Source organism: Empidonax traillii, unplaced genomic scaffold, assembly GCF_003031625.1.
Source record: "Empidonax traillii isolate 1590-97213 ecotype Southwest subspecies unplaced genomic scaffold, ASM303162v1 scaffold83:size2986645, whole genome shotgun sequence".
NCBI lineage: Eukaryota > Metazoa > Chordata > Aves > Passeriformes > Tyrannidae > Empidonax > Empidonax traillii.
The window spans coordinates 802,228-826,473 of NW_020955276.1; the positions used below are offsets into that span (position 1 = coordinate 802,228).

At 37.7% G+C, this 24,246-nt stretch overlaps 1 protein-coding gene across 1 annotated transcript in view; it reads left to right on the plus strand.

Annotated features, from left to right (window-relative positions):
* The window catches only part of KDM4C (lysine demethylase 4C), a 240,246-nt gene that overhangs the window by 211,263 nt on the left and 4,737 nt on the right, over positions 1–24,246 (plus strand). Inside the window, exons 21-22 of the mRNA XM_027881062.1 lie at positions 2,768–2,938; positions 22,884–23,003. Coding sequence (XP_027736863.1) covers positions 2,768–2,938; positions 22,884–23,003 — 291 coding nt within the window. The remainder of the gene's footprint in view (positions 1–2,767; positions 2,939–22,883; positions 23,004–24,246) is intronic.

The window sequence follows — 24,246 nt, forward strand, 5'->3', positions numbered from 1 at the left end:
TAGTTTCTGTGCCTGAATTAGAGTTCCAAGGAGTAAATGATGACAAGAGAGTTATGCTTCTGTAAGTCTCAGCTTACTCAAGCTCTCTCCTGTTTGCCTCTTTGAGGATTCCCTCCTGAAAAACTTTCTAGGTATTTAGACATACATCAGATACCTATTTCATGATAGGTATATGTGAATTCATGTACACAAAGTTTATATATTTAACAAGGGGTTTATACACTACCATACAGAAAATGAAGGAGAAAGAAATTTTGCCTCTTATCTTTTTGAAGTTTGCACACAGAAGGAGAGATGAGCTTTTTTTCTTTGTATCTGGTTGTTTTCTGTATTTCTGCCACTATCTTAGCTGATCCTTGGCTTTCATACCATTAAAGAAAATCATACTTTTTAAACCACATCTTTCTCAATAATCTGGTAACTACCACAGCTGTTTCTTTAATCTGATAGACTCCCTTACATAACAACTGTCCTTTCTGATCAAAAATGACGCCCTTAATATCAATAAATTCTTAAGATTTTCTGTCAGGAAATGTTTTCTGGGACATGCAATCAATTACAGAGTGTGCTTGGGAATATTTTTCTCTGAGAAATAAATCAACAATCCTACCAAGATAACATACTAAGAAATAATCTTCTCCTTGAGCTAGAATGCATTTCTGGGTTTTACTATTTTTTAAATGAAAAATGGCATTTATCCTCTGAAAATTTTATCATTAAAAGAATCTGTATTGTCTCTTAAAATATTATAGTTTGCCCTCCATCTTCTTTCAGAGAAGATTTAAACCTTTTAATAGAACTATATCTTCTTGGGTTTCTATAATATAATACTTTTCTATTATCTCATATAAATAAATCAATTAGTAGTCTTCAGTTTACATCTAATCTATTCCCCTGCCCCCAGTGGCTGAGTAGGCTAAGGTCAAGAATTGAAAGGTAGGGTACACTTATGTTTACATATATTTCAAGACTGGATAAAATATGCTAATTGATATTTTATAAGTCTTGTAGTAATACCAGTCAACTGCTGTTTATGTAGTTGATTCTTCTACTTAGTCTGACTAGAAACAGGTAAAATGAGGAGGAAATAATTTTATTATACATGTAAAGGTTAAATAATTTATGAGTATGCTCAGAACATTATTTGTAGGTAAACTTGGTAATGCTGTAGGAACATCACTGGGTTTTACTATCTGAGGTGACTTCAACTAAATCCTCCAAATGCGTATGACAGGCAGAGCTCTGACACAGAGATTTAGTGCACTGCCTGTAGAAATGGTACAGAATTTTTGTACTTCGTATGCACTTAGTTTGCAGGAGCAGAGAGGTTTAAAAATTCTAAATCCCATAAATAAGTCCAGGAAAGAGGCCCAATAGTGATGACAGTCATTGTAAAAATGGAAGTCTTCAAGTTTAGAGTGGGTTTTTCCTCCTCCCCTGAAGCATTGACCATACTGCTAGTACTTGGAATTTAACAAGAGGTAATGCTATCCTTGGTTCTCTTTGATACTAGTGATAAAAGTCCTACAGCTAATAGCATTTTCCAGATTTTCGTAAGACAGTTTTGAAACTCTTATACTGGATGAAGAATTCACTGCGTTTGAAGGTTTGAAAAACAATGCCAGGAAATTTGGTAATAATTTTAGTGTATATAGTGTATAAAAGCATTTTCATGCAGTTTATATAAACATATCTAATAAGAAATATTTTATGCTTATATATACCAGTGCATACGCCCTTTGTAGTAGCATCTTACATTAGCAGAAAAGCTCAATTGATCAGATATAACCAAACTCACAATAGCTCGCTTCTGTATAAACAAATGAACCTTTGTGAGATATTGAATAGACAGTCAGGATCAAAAGGCAGAAATGTGTGTTATTAAGATGAGAAGATAATGATTTTATTTTTCCTGGTAAAGAAGGTTGCTTTTAAAGTGGAAGGGTCAAGGGGATACAATAGTTGGGAGCTGAGATGTAACAGTTGTCTGCATAATGTGAGCTTGTTGAGCAATTGCTCACCTACAAGGTTCTGTCCTTTTTATATTTATAGAATCCATCAAGCAGTTATTGATGTAGAATTATTGCATAGTTTAACAACCCTGCTAGTCTTCTGATTGATATAACTAGCCCCAGGAGGAATTACAATTGGAAAGGGGAAAAAAAAATATTTTTACTGATATACTATGTAAATATGTGATGAAGAGTGCTCAGTGCTGTTTGAAGTTTTAAAGTTCTGCACAGTATGGATTAAGAAGTTTCTCTGATACACTGCTGTAGAAAACTCTGGCAAAAACTGGATATGCATTTAGTCATTGCATCCCATTCCCAAAATGTTAAGCTATTAGAATCATACTGGAATCCAGTACCTCAAAATCCCATCATTTGAAACAAAAATTCAAGACCATATTCTAGGTTCATCACATCTATGTCTTCAAGAAATTTCTACAAATTATTATACAAATAAATTTTTAAAATATTGCTGATTTTCTATTATTGATCTAATTCAGAATAGTTAGAAGGCATCAGTGGCAAAAATATGCTGTGATTTGGTATTCTTCAAATGTCACTTATTTTCTTACCAAATGGAGAAACTTTTTATGTGAAAGAAATTAGGGTGATCTTGATTGAATTAAATGGGTTTGCATTTGAAGTTTTTATGCTGAGTGGTGAACTGTTACCAGTCCTATTTTGACCCTGTTAAATTTCTGATGAATTATTTGGTATTTTAAATTTACCTTCTCTTTTGCATTCTTTCTTTTTTCAAGAGAGCTAAAGCATCTGAGAAGACCATTACAGTTGGGCAGACAGTCATCACGAAACATAGAAATACCCGATACTATAGTTGCAGAGTCATAGGAGTGACATCTCAGCTTTTCTATGAAATCATGTTTGATGATGGCTCTTTCAGTCTGGATACTTTTCCTGAAGACATTGTAGTAAGTACTTTCTGAGATACCTATTAGTTCTGGTTTGTTTTCTTGGTTTATGGTTTTGGGGTTTTTTGTTTGTTTGGTTGTTGGTTTTTTTCCCCTAATATTCACTGTTCTTCTTTTTTAAATTAGAGATTTGGAGCCTCTTGAACTACCTCTTTTGACCTTGAGGAAATGACATCTTAATATTCAGTTCATGTTTATTACTTTAACTTCTGAGAATGATTATTTTCTAATGGGCTTCCAAACCTTGCTTGTTGTAATTAGTCTTTACCATTTGACCAAATGAATCAAAAGTAATCTTATAAAATCTTTTAATTAAATAAGAAATACGTATTTAATAATAGATATGAGGGAGGGAATTCCATATATCCTTCTCTGTCACTAAGAGATAACTTGAAAAAATTCCTTGCAGAATAGAAAATTGCTCTAATGTGAAGAATACCTCTAAAGAATCTGTTCCAACAACTTGTTTACACCTTCTGATGTTTAGTTTGTGAGATTACATTATTCATGATAAAAATCATCAGGGAGAAGATAGTAGTTTATCTATGTGTATTGTCATTTATTACATTTTCAAAAAGCAACTGAGATTTTGATTTCCCTTATGCATTTACATAAACTGCCATGTTTCTCATAACTAAGGGCCACATCGTGCATTTGGTACATATAAACAAAATTTGCAGACAGTTGGGAAAGATTCTGTTTCCCTTCGTGTTTGCAATGAACCCACTGGAGGCTAAGCTTTGTGGTGTTTGTTGGGTGCCCTTTGACATCTTTCTCATGATATGACTCTAGTCCTTGTTTACCTTCATGATCTTCTGAGTCTTTTTTGGGCTAAGCTGGTATTTTTTTCATGTATCTCCTGATAATAATCTCTAGAAGTAAGAGCCTCCAGGGAACACTGGTATGCAAAAGTGCTGTTTGTAGCAAGACCACTTTTTGCTTAGCCCTATGTCCTGTTCTGTATGTAAAGGGGAAGAGTCTGGCATACTCAGTGGTGACAAAGAATGTGTGCTCTGCAGCTCAAGGGGCACAATTCCTAGGAGCACTCCGTATTTTTCTCCTGCGAAAGTCTCTGGGCTGTTCTGTTTTCTGAAGGCCTGATGTTTTCCTGTAAGCAGCATTAAGTGACAAATACGTCAGTGGAAGTGATGCTGTTGTTCTTAGAGGCTTCTTAGTAATTGAAAAGTCTGACGCCTTTTGAAAATATGGTATTTGAAAGGGTGCATTTCATAACAGTGTATAGAGATTGAGCTGTTTACCTCCCACTGGTCTGAATAGAAGTCAGTCAGTAATTCTCTCTTACATGTCTTTGAAAATTTATCCTTTAATTCACAACACTCCAAAAGGCTCCATTAGTGATCAAAGACATTCTGATTTAAGATGATCAAGATATTAAGTAAATGTGGCTGTATTGTTATTAGAAACCCCTCTTTTGTGAATCCTTACCATCAAGTATCTGGTAAGTCAGAGATGAGAAACTACTTGCTGTCCTAGTGGGGCAGTCTGATCTGAAGCTAAGAATAAATGTAATCAGGCCTGGATATGCCTCAGTGCTTCTCAGATAGTGGATGAACAACATATAATTGTTTGATGGAAACACCAAACGCATTTCACATTCCTTAGAGAAATCTTGTTGTGTTTTCATTAGATAATATACCTGCAGCAGTTACTGGAAGGGAAAAAAAGTGTTTTTTCTTCTTCCCAGACTAAAATTTACTAATCCATGCAATGTGCGTATCAGGTGTTAGTGCCGCTGGGAGGACTTATTCATCAAATCTGGTGTGAAAGCAATGTTGCTACCTATTGAAGAACTTATTTTCTAATCTGTTTTCACTTTTCAACTATCACAAAGATAGCAGGAGCTTTCTGCTTTTCCAGTATGTGCTGAATCCACTACATAATTTCAGCTCAGCTTACAATAGACCAGAATTCCAGTGTTCAGACACAGTGATTTATTTTTAAGAGGGAAAATAGGGAGCAGGCAAAGTTCTGTCTCAAAGCTTCATGAAACTCTGTTTGCATTCAATAGCAACCAAAGCAGAGTATACATTGTTGTCTTCTTATATGTATTTCTCTTGGTTTCTGTTAGCATTTGCTAAATATACCATGTTGGAGGTTTTTAAGTTAAATGTTAGCTATAGGCATAGATATTTAGATTTTTTTATTGCAACCTTACTTATTGCTTGGGTGCTATACCTGATTTCTACCCAGTCAGAATTTCTTAAACTAATCACTCCTCGATACAGGGTTTAAACCCATGAGTTGGCTTTTTGATGTGCTAGCCAGTCAGTTTTCCTTCAACCCAGCAGGTATAAGAGGGTGCAAAGAAGTATATGGATAACATTTTTTTTTCTAGAAGCAACAGCAGGACAACTTCCTCTTGTAATTCATGGAAAGACTGCAGTGAAGGGGAAAGTGTGTTATATCTTAAAGGAGGTGAGATGACAAGTTTAGCGGTTAGTTTAACGATGCATGCACACAAGTAGAGAGTGCATATGCTGCAGTCCTGAGTAACTGCTACCAGCAGACAGCCTGTGTGTGTGCCATTGGCCACTTCTTGAAGTATTAATGCTCCGTAACTTGTCACAGAGCCCCTAGCTTAGGTCAAGAGGAGTACTGCTCTGTCCAGCAGGACAGAGGTCAGTACACAGATTATGCATCAGGAAATTTTTCAGTTCTTTGGCCTGCTCATTTCGGGAGGGTGTCCCACAGTTCCTTTTCCTTTTTCTTCCTTTTTTCCTCCTGTTGATACCTGATGGACATATCTCTCTTGCATGTCTTAGCAGTTTGCTAGAAATTAATATTCTGGGTACATAGCAAGGAGTTGTATTTGCTTCCATATATATTGTGGTGGTCAATGTGCCTTAAGAGCAGGTATAATTAAAATATATATACATATATATGTAAGCTAGGATGAAGTTGTTCCCATATTATTAAAATTACAATTTATTAAAATCACAGCACAACAAGAGAGACTTTGCAGTATACCTGGGTGGAGGCAGAAAGATACCACCAAATTATATTGATTGCAAGGAATAAAAAAGATATTTGCAGGGTGAAGCATGCTTCGAGTCTGTAGAGAGTTTTGATCACAGGAATGCTGAGCACAGGTCTCCTGAAATGGTGAACATCATTCCAGGCCACTTGCTCCACTAAGTGCCCTGGTGCTTCAGTGAGCAGTTTACACAGAATTCTTTAATATGATTTCACCTTGTGGTTATCAAGCAAACTAGGTGACAAAAATTAATGTAATTACTCTTGCTTCCATGACATAACCACATTGTGTTTTAGTTTACTAGTAAGTGTATAAATGTAGGGGTTATCCATTGAAAAGATAAAGCTGGTCTGTGGGTAGTCATGTCCACAACCCAAAATGGACTTCACTTATTAAAGTCTATAAATTGAATTACATCATAAGTGGTCTTGTAGCTTATGGAATGATCCTGTAAATATTCCTTAAAAGCAAGAGCATCTTAAATGTTGAGGATGTGAGATGTGTTTGGAGGGACATTTGATCCTGTATTCAGGAGTTCATGAGGTTTTTTTGCAGAATCATATTATAATAATTTTCTGAGGTCCTGATGATATCCAAAAAACATCTTGAAGGAGGTATATATTAGTTTGGATTAAGACATTCAGATTGCAGCTGCCAAAAGCAGGAATAAGAATTATTTTTCACAGAATCATTTAGGTAAGTAAATACCTTTGAAGTCATGGAGTCCTACCATTAACCTAATACTGCCAAGACCATCACTAAACTATGTCCATAAATACCACCTCTACATATCTTTTAAATACAGCCAGGGTTGTTGACTGAACCTCCCCTAGTGCAACTTGAGGCCATTTTCTCTCATCTTGCCCCTTGTTACCTGAGAGAAAGAACTGATGCCACCTCGCTACTCCTTTCAGGTAGTTCTAGAAAGCAGTAATGTCTCCCCTGAACCTCCTTTTCTCCAGGCTAAACACCCCCAAATCCCTCAGCTGATCCTTATCTGCTTGTTGTGCTCCAGGATCTTCATCAGCTTTGTTGCCCTTCTCTGGACTTTTTCCAGCACCTCAATATCTTTCCTGTAATGAGGGGCTGAAAACTGAACACCGGATTCAAAGTGCAACCTCACTAGTGCCAAGTATAGGGGAGTGATCCCTGCCCTAGCACTGCTGGCCACACTATGCCAGGATGCTATTGGCCTTCCCCCGGTTTATAGCGCTGCCTGGGGTTGTTGAGACCCAAGGGCAGGATGCAGCACTTGTCATTGTTGAACCCCATCCCATTGGCCTTGGTCCATCAATCCAGTCTGTCCAGATCCCTCTGCAGAGCCTTCCTACTGTTGCCTGAATGACTGTGAGGAAAAAAAGACTCCAAGCCAAATTAGGTAGGAGATAAGATAAGGATGCAAAGGCTTTAATGAGCCCCCAGTCTTTCTGCAATACCACCAGTGTGCGCTCTGGAATACAGATGTTCACAGTTTTTATAATGATTTTCACCCAATCCCTGTCCAGCCACCACCCCGGTTCTGCCCCTGCAGTGCCTCTTGGGAGTTGGGTCTGGGGGCATTTTGGGACCCCCTCTTCTTCATCTTCATCTTCCTCAGAGTATGTAATGTTCTTAGAGGCCTTCCAGAATTCTAGGCCTGAAGGTTGTTGAGTCTATGGCTATATCTTCTTCCGTAGGGTTAGGGTATTCTCTATAATTCTACCTTGAAGAAGAGACAAAACAGGCTAGTGGAATTTATGGGAATTGATATGTGAATGAGTAGCTGGTATGGTAAAGGGTAAAGGGATAATATGGTGCTACTCTAAAATCTACATTTAGTACATAACTACTTCTAAGATCTACAAAAATTTAAAAAATCAAAACATCAAAACTCCAAGGTATCACTACCCTCCAGAAGATGAACATTTCCACCCAACCTGCTGTCTTCTGCACACTGCCTGAGGGTGCTCTTGATCCCCTTGTCCAGGTCATTGATAATAAACAGAACTGAATATCACTGATGTCTGGCTGCCAGCTGGATGTAACTTCCATGGGAAGACAATTTCTCCAGGGTGATGTTGTGTGAAACACTGTCAAAGGCTTAACTAAAGTAGAGGCAGACAACATCCACAGCCTCTGCCTCATCCACTAAATGTGTCACCCTGTCATGGAAGGAGATGAAGTTGCTCAAGCAGGACTTGTTTTTCACAAACCCTGCTGGCTGGCTCTGATCCCCCTGGATCCTCCTGTATGTGCTGTGTGATACTCCATGGCCTTTCCTGCACTGAGGTCAGGCTGACAAGCCTGTAGTTCCTTGGATCCTCCTGACCCATCTTGTAGATGGGTGTAACATTTTTCAACCTCTGCTCAGCTGAGATCTCCGCAGTCTGCCAGGACTTCTGGTAAGTGATGAAAAGTGTCTTGTCAAGCTCTTCCATCAGCTTCCTCAGTACCCTTGGATTGATCCCATCCAGACCACAGGCTTGTGTGTATCTATCTGAGTGGTGTCACATGTAAGGGACCATTTCCCTGTGTATTATGGTGGCTTCATTCTGCTTCCTGTCTTTGTCTTCCAGCTCAGAGTGCTGGATTCTCACAGAACAACTGTTCTTGCTATTAAAGACTGAGACAAAGAAGGCCTTAAGTACCTCAATGCTTTCTTCATACCTCGTCACTACATTTCTCTCCAGCACGCGATTAAGGATGGAGGTTCTCCTTAGCCCTCTTTTTGTTGTGCATGTGTTTATACAAACAGTTTTTATTGTCTTTTATATCAGTACACAGATTAGGTTCTAGTTGGCCCTTATCCCTTCTGATTTTCTTCTCAATAATCTCATGGCATTCTTGTAGTCCTCCTGAGCTGGCTGCTTCTTCTTCAAAACTCTCCTTTTTTCCCCAAGTTCCAGCTAAAGCTATCTGTTCAGAGAAGATTTCAGTTCATTTTTGCATGTGTCACGTCACTGCATCCAACATCTTCCTTGATTTTTTTTTGTCTACCATTTATTTTGAGTGCCACCTTCTCTTTGATAAAAATTCAAGCATGAAAAAACCAACACCAAGTGATTTTTTTAACATACCAACAATGATACCTGCAATCCTTAACGAATGTTGCTGACACTTTTTTGAGTTTCTTCTTCCAGCAGTGGACCCAAGAGAGCCTTCAGTGCGAAGAGAAAATGAGGAGGTTAAGCTCTGTCTTTCTTTATATGTCAACACTTTAAATTCGCCACTGTCAGGGGAAGGAGGAACAGGGCTATTGAGAACTGTGACAACCAAAGTACTTCACTGAAATTGTCACAAAGGCTACAGTTTCTCACAGTGTGTACCTAAATTTCACAACATCCAAAATTGTTATCCACTGCTTTCTTTGTAAAAAAAAAAAAAAAGGGTTTACTTGCCAGTATGATAGCAATGCAGTTGGAGATGTTATTAAAAAACCCCAAACCAATAACCCACAACACTTTTCAGTCAGAGTCCTCTATGCAATCCTCCACCTCTGACTTAGGCAACAAATTCTTACTTTATACCCCTATGAAGTTATGAAATAAAAGTCAAGACCCACACTCTACTGTATACACATACTGTGTGTATAGAGATGCCAATTATCCTGTCTTTCTTGATGATTGTGGACTTACTGAGATTTTGAATGATCCTTCCTGGCCTAGATATCTGGCAGGGGTTTGAAGATGCATAGACATTTATAATCTTAGTAGTTGCCCAAGATGAGGTGAACTAACTGGGTAATTTACAGGTGAAGGAGTCAGGCTGAATGCACATTTTTCCAAGAATGATGTCATTAGACAAATGAGAAACAGAATGGATTTACTTCATCCTCCTTTGAGATGCAGAACAAATGAGATTTAGCTGAACGGTTCTTTAAAACTTATTTCCTCCAATTTAGCTAAAGGGAATGTCAGTAGAAAACCATAATGTTCTGTTATCTAGGTGGGAATTTCTGCACGTGCAGCTTAGAAAAGGTAATTCCCTCTTAAGGGCTGTGAGTGTCAGTGCTTAGAATGTAGCTTCAAGAACAAAATCTTACTTCTTTACAAGAACTCCCTGATGATTTCATCTGTGACTACTAACTTTTACTGGTGCAAGAAGTATATGTCTGCAGATGTGACATTCCATCAGCTTCTCAATTTCTGTATATATTAATATGTTTGCTACTGCTTTTGGAAAACTTGAACAATGGACATTTGGAAATACTGGACTAGTACATAAGTCTTGACAGTCCATTAATGTCCACCTGAATATAAAAAATAGAACTTTTGATTCTAGCCCTAGTAATTTCCAAAGGATGCTGTGTTCTTTTTAAAACCTGTCCTGCAAAATAGACGTGTATAACTTTTCATCTGTCAGCCTTGTCTGGCATTATAAATGGCTAAACTTCTGACTAGTTTCCAGCTTTTTTTTCCAGTGGTTTCTCTTCTATATGTCTTCTCTCTTTATCTCTTCTGACAACTCATTTCTGCTTGTCTACCTGTTCAAATAAAAGTTTTAAATAGTAGTGCTTATCTGCCTCCTTTTATCTATGATTTATCCATTAGACTTCTGACATTCAATAATAACTTATTGTTCAGTTTTTTTGTAATGGCATGCAAATCTTTTAAAAGTTGCTAAGGAAATTAGAACTGTTGAATTTGCAATCTTTCTGGGAAATCTGTAGATTTTGAATGACCTCCACACGTTATCACCAGCGATTTTTGAGAATGTGAAATAGAAAAGTAATGCATTTCTGAAAGTAGCAAGAGGATAGATTATATTTAGCATAAACTTGGTCAAAAAGTCCTCAGAACTGGTTGTGTGATATGGGAAAAAAGACGTAATGAATTATCATAGGTTTAGCAACTTCAAAAAAAAAATCTTAGCTGGGACAACATTAGCTGAATAATATGCTACTCATGTTGGGCTGATACAATTATTTATTGCAGCGTTAGCAAATTGTCTTCTGTGTAGTTGAACTTACTACTCAGCAATTTGTATGGTGTGATCATTGACGGGCAATTCTAAAAAAATTCTGGAATGCAAGTTTGAGAGCTTCATGACATGTCTCTGAGGAAAAAATCTTAGGATTCTTTTACTGGTTTGGTAGATTTGTATAAATTATGTAGAATTTTTCATTCTTCTCTGAAATACTCCAGTAAGTTAAATATATGTATATATGTTTTGAAGAATTCACATGAAAATTCATGTGAACAGAGGAATTTATTTTAATGCATTTTTGTAACTGTGAACTTTTGCACTAGATTTACAAGTGCTGAAATGCAGAATGCTGTGCTTTTTACATGCTCATAATTGTTTGCACCTTCTGAATACTAACTCAGTGAATTCCTGTTTTTAAAACTGTGGTCTTACTAAATTAAAATCAAACTATTTTGAAAGCTAAGACTAAGTTTTAAGGCTGCATAGTGGAGGGCTTTATTTCACTTTTAACTCCTGAAGGTGCAGTATTCTGATTCTAATCTAAAACTTGTTGTACAGTACTACAACAATATTGATTTAATTGAGTTACTTTCACTGTATTCCATCATGGAGAATGGGAATGATTTTTCTGTGGCTCTTGCTTTTTTGTTTCCTGTTATAGCAGAAAGACAGGCAACATAGTAGATAAGCATAAAAAAATAATATACAATAGATTATAGGCCTCAAATATAAGTATTATCCTGACACCATTTCCTTGTATAATATCCTTTCCACTTTATGATGGAATACTTAATGGATCCTTATCAGTAGTGGTTTTAGATGAGTTCAAGGTGATGCCCTCAGAGCTCAGCTGGAGAAACAAAATGGAAGATAATTCATTACTTTGCAGTTTATAGTGAGATGTCTGACTTTGCAGTGAGGGAGGTGAGAGACAGAAATATTATACAAAGCTTCCTTTGTTTGCAAGAGAGAGTGTGTTCTTGTCTGGGACCACAATGAGTGCAGGTGTTATGAAGCCTCAGGGAACATGGTGAAATCCTTGGAATTGAACCATTGAGATGAGGTGGGTCTGCTTGGAGTGGAGTAGGAGTGATATTTCATCTCCCATCTCTTTTCTGAGCTAATCCAGGAATTGTAGGATTTTTGGATTTATTAATTTATGCTAATTGTTGTGTGTTTCAGAAGCAGATTATTTCTAGACTTGCTGGGGGGCAGGGGAGAAAGTGTTGGAAGACGAAGCATTTTCCTTCATGAGTGTGTTACATCCTGAGGAAGGGGCAGGAGCAGCATATGAGCTGCTCTTTTTAGTCATCTGACTGTAACTGATTTACTGGGAGCCAATATACAAGTGGGCAGGCTACGAGGCAGCAGTGTAGGACTCAGTCTCATCTGACTATAATGTGAGCATAAGCAAGGATTTTCTGTTGCACTATAGAAGCAGTTCTTCATAGCACCATCAGATGTCCTGGTGTCCTTGGCAACTTCAGCTTCCTATTGCTGAGTTTTGTCCCATAAGAGTATATTGTATCTCAAGGCTTCCTCCGTGTTCTCTGTACTGCACCTTATTGTGATACCCAATACCACCCTGGACATCTTAAGCCACATTCTGCAAAGTTTTTGGATTTTCTGGGCAATTCTCCTTCTGTCAATTAAAAATGTGCATGTATTTGTGTTATTAATACTTTGCTGAAAGGAAATGCAACTGGATGGAAAGTAAGATGTTTTGATTTTTTTCAGGAATGTGTGATCCAATTTGACTTCAGTTTCCTTTTGTGAAAGTATATATTCATTTTGTAAGAGAAGATTCAGTAATATTTTAAGGATAACATACATAAATTCAAAGTATTTATAGACTCTGAATTCTGTGATTCAAGGTTAAATGTGTTGAATTACAGTAAGTATTCTGCTAATCTGGTGATTTCACAGAAAAATTTGAATTTATACCAGTTCAAACTCAGAATTGCTCTCCTGGGAATCAAGTCTTCTCTTTCAAATGCTAATGCACTGTGCAAATTGCTGTTCCTGTTTAGATGAAAATTTGACTGTGGCAAATTAGCTACCCCTCTCCTCTTAATTCAAATTCTCTTGGAACATACGAAGAGTAATTTTGTGTTTCTAAAAATTTGCATCAACTAGCGTATGCTGTTAGCTCTTGAAAGAAAAACACATTTGGCAATCTGTTGAGGTCAGTGGTTGTTTCAGAGAGTTTCCACAATTTATTTCTCCACTTCCACTTTAGTGGTGTTGGTAGATACATTCACTGTTTGCAGCTGTGTTATGTTATTTGCTGGTATGGCCAGCTTTTCTAAATTGGAGGTGTTAGTTGTAATTGCATCAGTTGTGCTCCTTATGAAATGATCATTGGTGAGCAGGACTTTGGAAGCTTAATCACTAAGCACTTTGCTGAATGTTAGTATTAGCTGAAGGAATGCAGGCAGAGGACAACTTGTATTAAGTGCCTTTGCAGAATGGCCCTGGGAATTCAGAAGTTCCATCTATCAGGACTGTTCAGCAGTACCTTTCCTGCTCTGCCACGGGAGCCTCTTTTTCTCCTGGATTGGTACAGCAAGGGCCAACTCTTCCTGACAGTGTGGTCACTCTGTGTTTAGTTCTGCACACTTTCCCGTCAAACCATCTTCGACTGGTTTCTGTCAGTAGAGGAAGCAGTATCTCATTGAAAGTACCCTAGTACCAATGAAGGGGGATAGTAAACTCAGGTCTTAATTTAAGGAGAAAATTTAGAAACATTTGCTGCAGGTTAACTGAAGTGAGCATGAGGACCATTGCTGGGCAAGCCAGATAATCAGGCCTGGATTTTTCCTACTTTCGCATGTTTTAAATCTAGGGACTAGAAACCCACTTGAAATCTTGTCAGTGAAAATCAGATGTAGTTAGTATGTTTTGTCTGTTATGACAAGTAACTGTAATTTTGTGATTAACATAAGAATACTTGTTTGCTGTAAATTGAAATGAATGTGCTATGAATTCATTTTGCTCTGAAATTAATTTCAGTTTCTCAACTGTAAGAGGACAGAGGTGTTTTGGATTTTGAGTTATTTTTCAGAAACCATGATATTTCTAGGGTAAAAGTTGAATTATGTCAGTATTAAAGCTTGTTCCATGCAAATTGTGTTTCGACTAAGGTCTAAACTTTTCTTATTTACTTAAGCAATGCAGGGGATGGTGGGAAATGAACAGTTTCTATTTCACAGTTTGATTTTAACAATAAGTATAAATTTATGAACAAACACAAGATGATTGAGAGTAAAAATTATATGTAGATATGGGGGATAGAAAGGCCAAATTTCCTGCAATTACTGGGAGTCCAGGTTCTCTCTCGTCAGTCTTTTCAGTATCTCTTTCTCTTTGATCTTCAAAACCTCAGGGCTAGATTATCAGCTTTCAGTCTGGCAGCAAGAGGATTAAAATATTTTACCATGGCCCCTGTGCACTAAGGATAGAACAATACAGAAAGGATCTGTTTCACCAGGCACATGGAGCTGAAGCCAAGCTTCTGCTTACCTCTACCTTTTGCCATTCCATCTTGCCAAGTTGCATGGACAACAGCATAGAGGAATTGAAAAGAACTCTCTAATACAGAAAGCTACAGCAGCACAGTAAAATGGATTCTTACACACTGTTTCTCGAGGAGTTCTGTGGGGTGATTTCAGAGAATATTCTGAGTTGGAAGGGACTGACAGGAATCACCGAGTCCAGATCTTTAAATGAATGATTGGAATATGTCTTCTTAGACAGTTTTGTTCTCATATGGTACAGATGTAATGAATGACTTCAAAGGGTGAGAAATAAATTCAGCTAAAATAATCATTAAAAATACTAGTTTAGAGTTAACATTTGAACTGTTTTTAAACTCATAGCATCCCAGGGCATAGTGCCAGTCAGGTTCTATGTATTTTTATATGATTGCATTACCATTAAGCAAAATAATTTATAAAAAAAAAAAAAAATTAGAAGTATATACTAGCTCACAAAACATGTTGCAAGAGCTAGGCTTATCCACTTTAGACCTGTATTGTTTATGTCAATTATACCATCAATGGTATTTGAAAAGAATTTGAATAAACATTGAGGCATTTTGTGCTTTGTTTTGGAAACAAACCAAATCAGGAAATAAAACCCAGGAGTGTCAAGGAAATGCAGAAACTTGTAGAGGAAAATACTGTAATTTTAATACAATTTTAAAAAGCAACCCAACAACCAAAAAACCAAAAATAATTTATTTTGAATACAGTCTTAAACCAGAGTGGTTTGAAAAATAACAAAGCTCAGGGCTGTGTATGCTGGTTAAACAGATAAACAATTGTTGAGGAAAATAAAATGGGAGCTCCTGAGGTTGTTCCTGGGATTACGCAGTTAAGATATGTGCCTGAAAAAAAGGTGCCACCCTGATTATGTTTGCTGTCTTGGTTAATGTTTGATGACAACTAAATGCTCTGTGTTGTGAATTTTGTAGAGTCATCCCCATGGAAATGGGTGGAAGATTGTTATGGGTATGGTAGATTTGAAAATTATTTAACAAATTTCAAAAGAATGAAATCGTTCAGAAAAGGCAGAAGCTACTCTTCCTGTCTGAAAATTTACTATAATTATTCCAGTTGATGAATGTAAACCTCAGGTTTTTAAACAGTGCTATCAGAGAAAAATTTCTACTTATTCAGATGGTTTAGTGGTGAAAATGAGTGATCTTCAAGATCACTCTCAAGATCTCACTTGCAGAAAATATTCCCATTTAATACTGTATGCCATAGGTTTATTTTTCTTCAACACCTTTCCAAGTTGTTTGCCTTATCTTTTTATACATGGGAAAAGAAATCTCAATTCTTTATTGTATTGTTTGCAGCTTTAGAGAAAGGTCTTCACACTTGCTGCTTATGGATTGTGAATGTCTCACAGAAGTGAGAACTGCATTTACTAATCTCCCACAGAAAATATTCTGATCTGATCAAATGAGTATTGATTTTCTTCATCCTAATCAGAGGAGTTCTACAGAATGATCGTGCAAGAGCATGAGGGCGAGGCAAAAGCAGCTTATAAAACAAGCATAACAGCAAGGTTATCAACTGCACGATAGAACTGGGCATCTTCATCATCACAACTCTTCTGTCTTCTATTGAGTCAAGGTAGATCACATCATCAAAACTTGGCAGGAGGCAGGTGATCTGATGGAGTTGACCCCTGACTGAATAGACAAGTATTGGTGTTTTTCTATTTGAATATGATTGTTTTCTGCAGCAGTTTTAAACATTTGTCTACTGTAGGCTTTATACCTCCTCTAAAAGATGCCGTATGGGCCACATTTTCCTATTTTCTAACAAGTTCTTGAGATGCAATGACCAATGTTATTACTATACTATGAAATAAAATATTACTGTTTATGAACAATTCTTTTAAGTTAAAGGAGTTAATTGATTGATCCCTTCTTCACCAATCATGTTCTACCTTCACCAAAGACAGAATCAGATTTGGAAGGATGTGATTCCATTTAAGCTCCATAAAGATCAAACATTGAGCTATAAGCTGACTGTTGAAAGGCAGAACAGTGTACAAGCTAAAACTTTTCCTACTGCTAGAGTTAGGAGGAATGCAGTAGTGAGGATTTTCTACATACGGAATATTAAGAAATGTTTTTGAGAGCTTTTGGTTTTTTATATATTGAACTCGAGAAGAATTTTTTTAAAAGATGTTTATAAACACTTTTTTGCAGTCTTTACATCTTTTTTATTCAACTACTGCCTTCCTCACTGGGCAAAAATCCATCAAACTGAAAAGTTTCTGGTTGGTTTTTGGCTTGTTTTCTATTTATTTATTTATTTATTTATTTATTAATAAATACTTGCACATTTTAGTTTGGTCATGCCAATATTTTCTTTTCTAAGATTTCCTCTCTATCTAGCTTTCTGTCAGACCAGAGACTCTGAAAATTAACATTGGCTGATATTTGTAGTCACAGAATAATTTCGCATCTTTCTACTATAATCTTGATGTGAAAGGCTACTGTATCCTTTATACTATTGATTTAACTTGCAGGCTTCTTTTAGCCAGTTCCTGAAGATATCGCTGTCGACTTCATGGATTGCACCACAGCATTTTCTCTTTCCTCTGAATTCAGTAATAAACACAGAATCAGAGAATGGATTGAGTTGAAAGGGAGTTTAAAGACCATCTAGTTCCACTTCCCCTACCATGGGCAGGAATGCCACACACTAGACCAGGTTGCTCAAAGCCCCATCCAGCCTGGCCTTGAACAATTCCAGGGACTGAGCATCCACAACATCCTAACATCTAATCTAAATCCCTACTCTTTTAGAGTTTAAAAGTATTCCCCTTTATCCTATCACTATCTGCTTCTGGAAAAGGTTGCTCACTTTTTTGTAGGTTTTCTTTAGGTGCTGCAAGGCTGTTACAAGGTCTCCTCCAAGCTTTCTCTGCTTCAGGCTGAACAGCCCCAGGTCTCTCAGCCTTACTTCATAGGAGGGGTCTCCAGTCCCCTCCTGTCACAAAGATGATCATCTTTGTGACCCTCCTCTGGAGCCACTCCAATAGACTCATGTATTTCCTCTGCTGGGGGCCCCAGAGTTGGACACATTGCTCAGGTGGTGTCTCAGGAGGATAGAGCAGAGGGACAGAATCACCTCCACTCCTCTTTTGATGCAGCCCAGGATATGGTTGGCCTTTGGGCTGTGAGCACACACTGTGGCTCATGTCCAGCTTTTTATCTGTGAGTCCTTCTCTGCAGGGCTGCTCAAAATAAGTTTTTCTCTCAGTCTGCACTCACATCTGGGATTGCCCCAGTCTGGGTGCAGCATCTTGCACTTGGCCTTGTGGAACTTCATGAGGTTCTCATGGGCCCATTTCTCAAGTTTATCAAGGTCCTTCTGGATGACATCTTGTTCTGTTGTGTCTGCTGCACCACCCAGCTTGGTTTCGTATGGAAACTTTTTGAGGGTGCACTTGATGCCAGTGTTTATGTTGTTGATAAAGATACTAAAGAGCACCAGTCCCAAGACAGAGTAACAATAATAATGCTAATGACAGAGGGTACAAGAAAATAAGTAATTCACACAAACCACCCCTTCCTGCCCCTCCCTTCCCTCATTTCCTCTGCCCCCATGAGGTGGTATAGAATAACCTCTGGGCCCTAGCAATTCTTCCTCCTGGCTACTGCAAAAATTGACTCTGTCCTGGCCAGAACCAGCACACCATCATAGAAGGCCCCTAGATTGGTCAGGCATGATTTGTCCTGTAGCAAAACCATGCTGACTGTCTTGCATCACCTCCTTGTCATGATGTTTCTTCAATGAGGATCTGCTCCATGATATTCTGGGGCACAGAAGTGAGGCTCACAGGGCTGTATTTTCCTGTCTCTAGTTTCTCCTCATTTTAAAAATAGGTGTAATGTTTCCCTTTTTCCAGTCACTGGGAAATTTGTCTGACTGCTGTGAATTTTAAAATATGACAGAGTGGTTTGGCAAAAGCATCAGCCATTTCCCTCAGGACCTTGGGTTGCATCTCATCAGGCCCTATAGACTTGTACCTATTCAGTTTCATCAAGTGTTTGGATCGACAGGAAACTAAACATGAGCCAGCAGTGTGCCCAGGTGGCCAAGAAGGCCAATGGCATCCTGCCCTGGATCAGGAACAGTGTGACCAGCAGGAGCAGGAAAGTGATCCTTCCCCTGTACTAAGTGCTGGTGAGGCCACCCCTGGAGTGGTGTGTCCAGTTCTGGGCCCCTCAGTTCAGGAAGGATATTGAGGTGCTGGAGCAGGTCCAGAGAAGAGCAACGAGGCTGGTGAAGGGACTTGAGCACAAGTCCTATGAGGAGAGGCTGAGGGAGCTGGGGTTGTTTAGTCTGGAGAAGAGGAGGCTCAGGAGAGACCTCATCACTCTCTACAACTACCTGAGAGAGGTTGTAGCCAGGTGGGGGTTGGTCTCTTCTCCCAGGCAGCTATCAGTAAGACAAGAGGGCATGGTCTGAAGCTCTGCCAAGGGAGGTTTAGCTTAGATGTTTGGAAGAAACTCTTTACAAAGAGAGTAATTAGGCATTGGAATGGGCTGCCCAGGGAGGTGGTGGATTCTCTGTCCCTGGAGGTTTTTAAGATGAGACTAGATGTGGCACTTAGTGCCATAGTCTAGTAACTGTGGTGGTAGTGGATCAAGAGTTGGACTTGATGATCTCGGAGGTCCTTTCCAACCCATCTGATTTTATGATTTTAAGTGGACACAAACCTGGGCTTCACGTACAGTAGGAGGAACTTCGCTCCCCTAGCCTCATCTAGAGGTTATGGGGTAGCTATTTGTTTTCATTGTGGCTCATTTGGATCAAATCTCAGACAAATCGAAGTCTCTTACATTCTTACAACATTGAAAATAACTGTTGAATTTGAAATAGCTGAATTAATAACCTCATAGTCAAGCAAAACATTGTCAAAATAAAATCATAGGTATCCAAGGTGCATCAGTTTCTCACAGCTTGGGAGAGCAGTCTCAGTAGTTCATAAAACCAGAATATCAATTAGACCAGAATATCTATACTTTTTAGCCTTGATTTAGAAAGCAGATGAACTTACCTGTTTAGACTTTTTAAAAATTAAGACATTTTCTTCATGTGTCAGTGGCTATGTTCAAATTATGGGAATCGTGCAATGTTTCAAGTTCCTGGATTTGAGTTCATGCTTCAGATGCAGACTTCCTTTTATTTTCCTAGTGTGGCTCCACAGTTTTTTCTAGTCTGTGTCAATCATCAGCATCCTGCCTTTGCAACTGGATTTGTTATTTGCAAATTCTCTGTCCAGCCTAAATGAACCATATCAACCTCTCTGGTAAAAACAAGGGAAGATCAGAAGAAAAACAGAAGACATGTCTTATTTATCTAGAGTGCTGTACTTTATCTGGAGTGCATGTGAATTCCTGAGCGACAGCATAGAAGCATAGAAGACAGCATAGAAGACAAACCCAGTATTTCAGCATATTTTTCTAACATCTACTGCAAATAGATTGCTCACTATATTAGTTTAATGCATAAAATGAATCCCAAAATAAATGTTTCTAGACCCAGAAAGTACCACCTTTATTAAACAAGAAAACTTTCACAAGTATTATTATTTTCAGGTTTTTGCTCAAAAAGCATCTTTTTGAATGACTGTAAATATAATATTGATGAGACTGTATCTGCAATAACGTGTCTAGTTGTGGGCTCACCTGTACAAGAAGGATGTGGACCAAGAGGAGCAAATAGAGTAAAAGGATATGAAAGTGATGGAGGAACTGGAGCATCTCCCATGAGGGGGCTGACAGCTGCAACTGTTCAGCCTAGAGAACAGCAGACTCAGAAGAATCTTATCCAAGTGTATAAATATGGGATGGGGGAAGTAAGAAGAATGAAGCCACACAGTTCTGGGTGATGCAGAGTGATGGAATGAAAGACAACAAGTGCCAACTGAAATACAGGAAATTCTTCAACACAGAATTTTTCTTCATTTAAGAAAAGTCATTTTTACAGTGAGGGTTGATGAATGCCGTACTAATTGTCCAGGGAGGCCTTGAAGTGTTCATTGTTAAAGATAGCTAGTCATGGTTGGAGGTGGGCTCTGAGCTGTGTGACAGGGGGAATGTGAAACTGGGCGCTTAATAGGATTTTCAGTACAGATGGGCATGATTTTGTCCATTTTTGTGAAGAAGAAAATACAGTATGTAATTGAACACGAAATATACATGGTTTATAAGCTGAATGTACATTGAACCTACACTATATTTTATTTACAGCTAGTGTATGGTAATGTTTGAAGGATTGCCATATTCTGCTGTCTGACTTTTCATTATATGATTGAGAAAACTGAGGCTGCATTTTTTTCAATTTCCTCAGTCTAAGAAATGTGTCTAATTATTCCCAAGAAGAAAATTGTAAGAATTATTTGTGCAGTAAAAAGAGAATCTGAAATTATTATGATCCTGAGAAAATAAAAGGTAGGAACTCTGGTAGAAATCAGCAAAAACTAGTATGAATTTCCCAAACATTGTTTCTTAGACTAAGACATTGCGATGATACATGAAGAATGGGATTGTTATTTGTCTAGTTATTTGCATGAGAACTCTAATTTTCCGTATGAGCAATTCCATTAGCTATCCTAGAGAGGCTGTGAGATTTTTTTTCTTGCACAAGGTGCAAAGGGAGCAATTCATGCTGGGCTTTTGTTCTTGGAAAATTAATATTAGGCTTGACATTGTTGATAGATTGTTTGTTTTCAGGAAATTTTCTCTATTCCATGATGCATGTTAAAAGTTTGTTTCAAGACACTTAGCCAATACCCTTTTTTGCACGTTTGTAAGAAATAGATAGTGGAAGAAGTATCACAATGACAGTAACCATTTTGACAGTCATCACTGAGAAGAGAGCATTAAAAATGCAGTCTCATTTAATTTATTGTCAGAGCTATTTAGCAATCCCTGTCCCTTGTGAAGTCATAATTATTCTACTGCAGCAGCCATCCTTTCCCTCTCCCCCTGCCTCTCCTAGAAATACTGAGAAAGGTAATACAGTAATGCCATCTACTACTCAGAATGTATGCTGAAGTTGAAAGAATATATCTCTCTGTGTTTGTCACAGCAACCTCTGTCAGGCAGACACAGAGGGCATACGTTAAAGCTGTCCCCTTTGCATAGCACCTGAGGGGGGACAGAGACTGTACTGACATACAGGAAAGTGTGTTTCTGTGCAAATCCAGCTCTAGTCTCTTTTATCGTGTTTTGAATCAAGTTCATGGATTAAGATACATGTGATTAAAATCCATTTCTAAAAGCTGGATTTAGCTAGAATGATATTATAACAAAGTAATGTCCCAATAAGAATCACTTTGGTGTGTTTTTGCTCCCACATTTTAAGTTCTTTGTCATGACAGTTATTAGCCTCTGTTGGAAGTGAACTGTTGTACTCAAAATACAAATATTTTTGTAAGTTATTCTACATAAATCTAAGAAAACAGTAATAGTATTGTAGCAATGCGAGACAATGCCAGGTCTACAGGACCTTGTCACTGAGTCCTTAAACCTGAGTCCTTGTCTTTTCCCAGCTAGACCTCTTATCAGTTAATTCAGATAATATGATCACTCAGTTAGTCCTCTCACACCTAGGAGAATGTCATTAAATTAGGGCTGATTTACATGGCTAGCCTTACAGTGTAGTCACTGTGAAGTAGAGATGCCTTTGTTGGGGCCAGTGTTTGACAGAGAGAACTTCCAAAGAATTGGTGAGTCCAGATATAACACAGTCCTTTTCTGATCCTTTGTTTCCTCAAGTGAGCAGCTGCTCTTATGGGTGTCTGGTCACTGTGCTCTGAAAATGAGTCACTTAGGTCATACCGAGACACATGGGTCAAAAGAAACCATTACAAGAACTTGATGCAGCTACTGGTGCTCTGACATGCTGAGCAAGTGAAGCGTAAAATTTGGCCAAAACACCAGAAAAAAAATGCTTCATATCTTATGAGAAAAAAAATTTCCACCAAATTTTTTTCTTTGTAAGCATTTGGATTCTTTCAGTGTTTCTTCTTCAGCTAAGCAAAGAACTCATTGGCATCCTCACCATTTATGGTTTGATCCATGTACGTTTTGGTCAGCAGAGTTAACATCGAGCAAAAATGTGCTGTGGTTAACGAAACATGAGTTACTTGAATATGTAAAAGAGAAAGTGTTGCACATATGCAAAGGCACTTTAGTGATTTTTCTTTTCAATGTGTGTTAGAAATTAATTTCGGTGGAAGTGTATCACAGTTGCTGGTAGCTATCTGATTTATGCACACGTTGCCTTGCCAATGCAGCATCAAGCTGAAAAGAGAGTGTTTCTTTGGTCAGTATTTCATTTTCATGAAGGCTAACATTAGCATTAGCCCATTAGTAAGATTATAAAACTTGAAACACACATAGTAATAAATCTCCTCCAATTACCAAGTTGTAAAAAGCAGTTTACTGCTAATTTCAGTGCAGTGGCTCACTCACTGATTTGAGAATCCATCCTTCTTTGTAAATAGAGCAGAGATTGCCTGAGGCTGGGTCCACCTGCAGAGGGAGAGGTTGTCCAAGTGAAATGGCCTGATGGAAAACTGTACAGTGCAAAGTATCTGGGAACAAACATAGTTTATATGTATCAGGTGAGTATCTATTTTTATTGCCATATGCTTGCTTTTCAGATGTCTTTATTGTAAATTGCTCATTTGGCTCTAGCATTGGAGCAGCCAGTCACACCTTCAAAGATGCAGAAGGCTGAAGTTTGGATTCTTATTGTAGCTTTTTATGAATTTAAATTAGTATATAAAACTGTCTGATGCAGTAGGAAATGCTCTGAACTCTTTAGGAGTTGAGGTTTCACTTGTTCTTACAAAATCAAGAAAATTACTTGTTTAGTAAGAAATTGGGTGAACAGGTGGAACTTTAAGATTGAAACATAACATTTGTTATTTTCTGCAGGTTATTTACTTTTATGTCAGGTAATTATATGATTAATGATATAAAATTAAATATTGGTATCTGCCTACAATGAACCATTTCAGAAGAGGACAGAAGGAAGGACAGTAAAAAGAAGAGCATAAATAGACTCACTTTCTTTGTCTGAGACACTTATGAACTAATTAACCTAAGGAGCATTATATCCTCAGCAAAGGCAAAAGAGAACTGAACACTGAAGGCAAGACTAAAAAGCTGACTTCTGATTTCAGAGTCATGATAATTGTTTTTTTATGTGCTTGCCTTTGAGAAAAATCCGTCAGCAGCTTTGAGTTATCCAAGTGAATGGTAGAAACTGCAATAAAACAATCACAATAATAATAGCACTTCTGAAAGAATGAGAATCTAGATACATTTCATTTATATATATATGTAATAATTTTCACTTATGTAACTCTTTTCATCAAAGGGCTTCACATAACTATACCAAAATGGCAAATTTTACTGTTATGTCTGTAGATAAATTAAAGCACAGGGAAGCTAAATGACTTGCTGCATTGACCTTCTCACTTTCCCAGTGACTTGCAATTGAACTTGAGTCCTCAAATGCCTAATCCCTTGAGCTAGTATCTGAATCTTAGCTCTTCCCTTGTATTTAGCAGCTGTATTATGTTGTGAAGGTGGAAAGTTCTTTATAAAATATGAATATTATGGTTCTATAGCAACATTAATCTTCAAATCATTTAATCTTATGAACAATTAGTCTTCTGAAGAATACTGTGAAGTAGATTAGATGAATGTTGTTATCTTCCATATTTGAAGGAATATGACATAATCAAACAACTTTGTCTTATTTTAGACCTCTGGAACAACATGATGAAATCAGTTTTGTTTAAAGAAAATGGATAAGCATATGGAGGTTCAGCAAGATTTAGAGTTCCTCAGTATAAC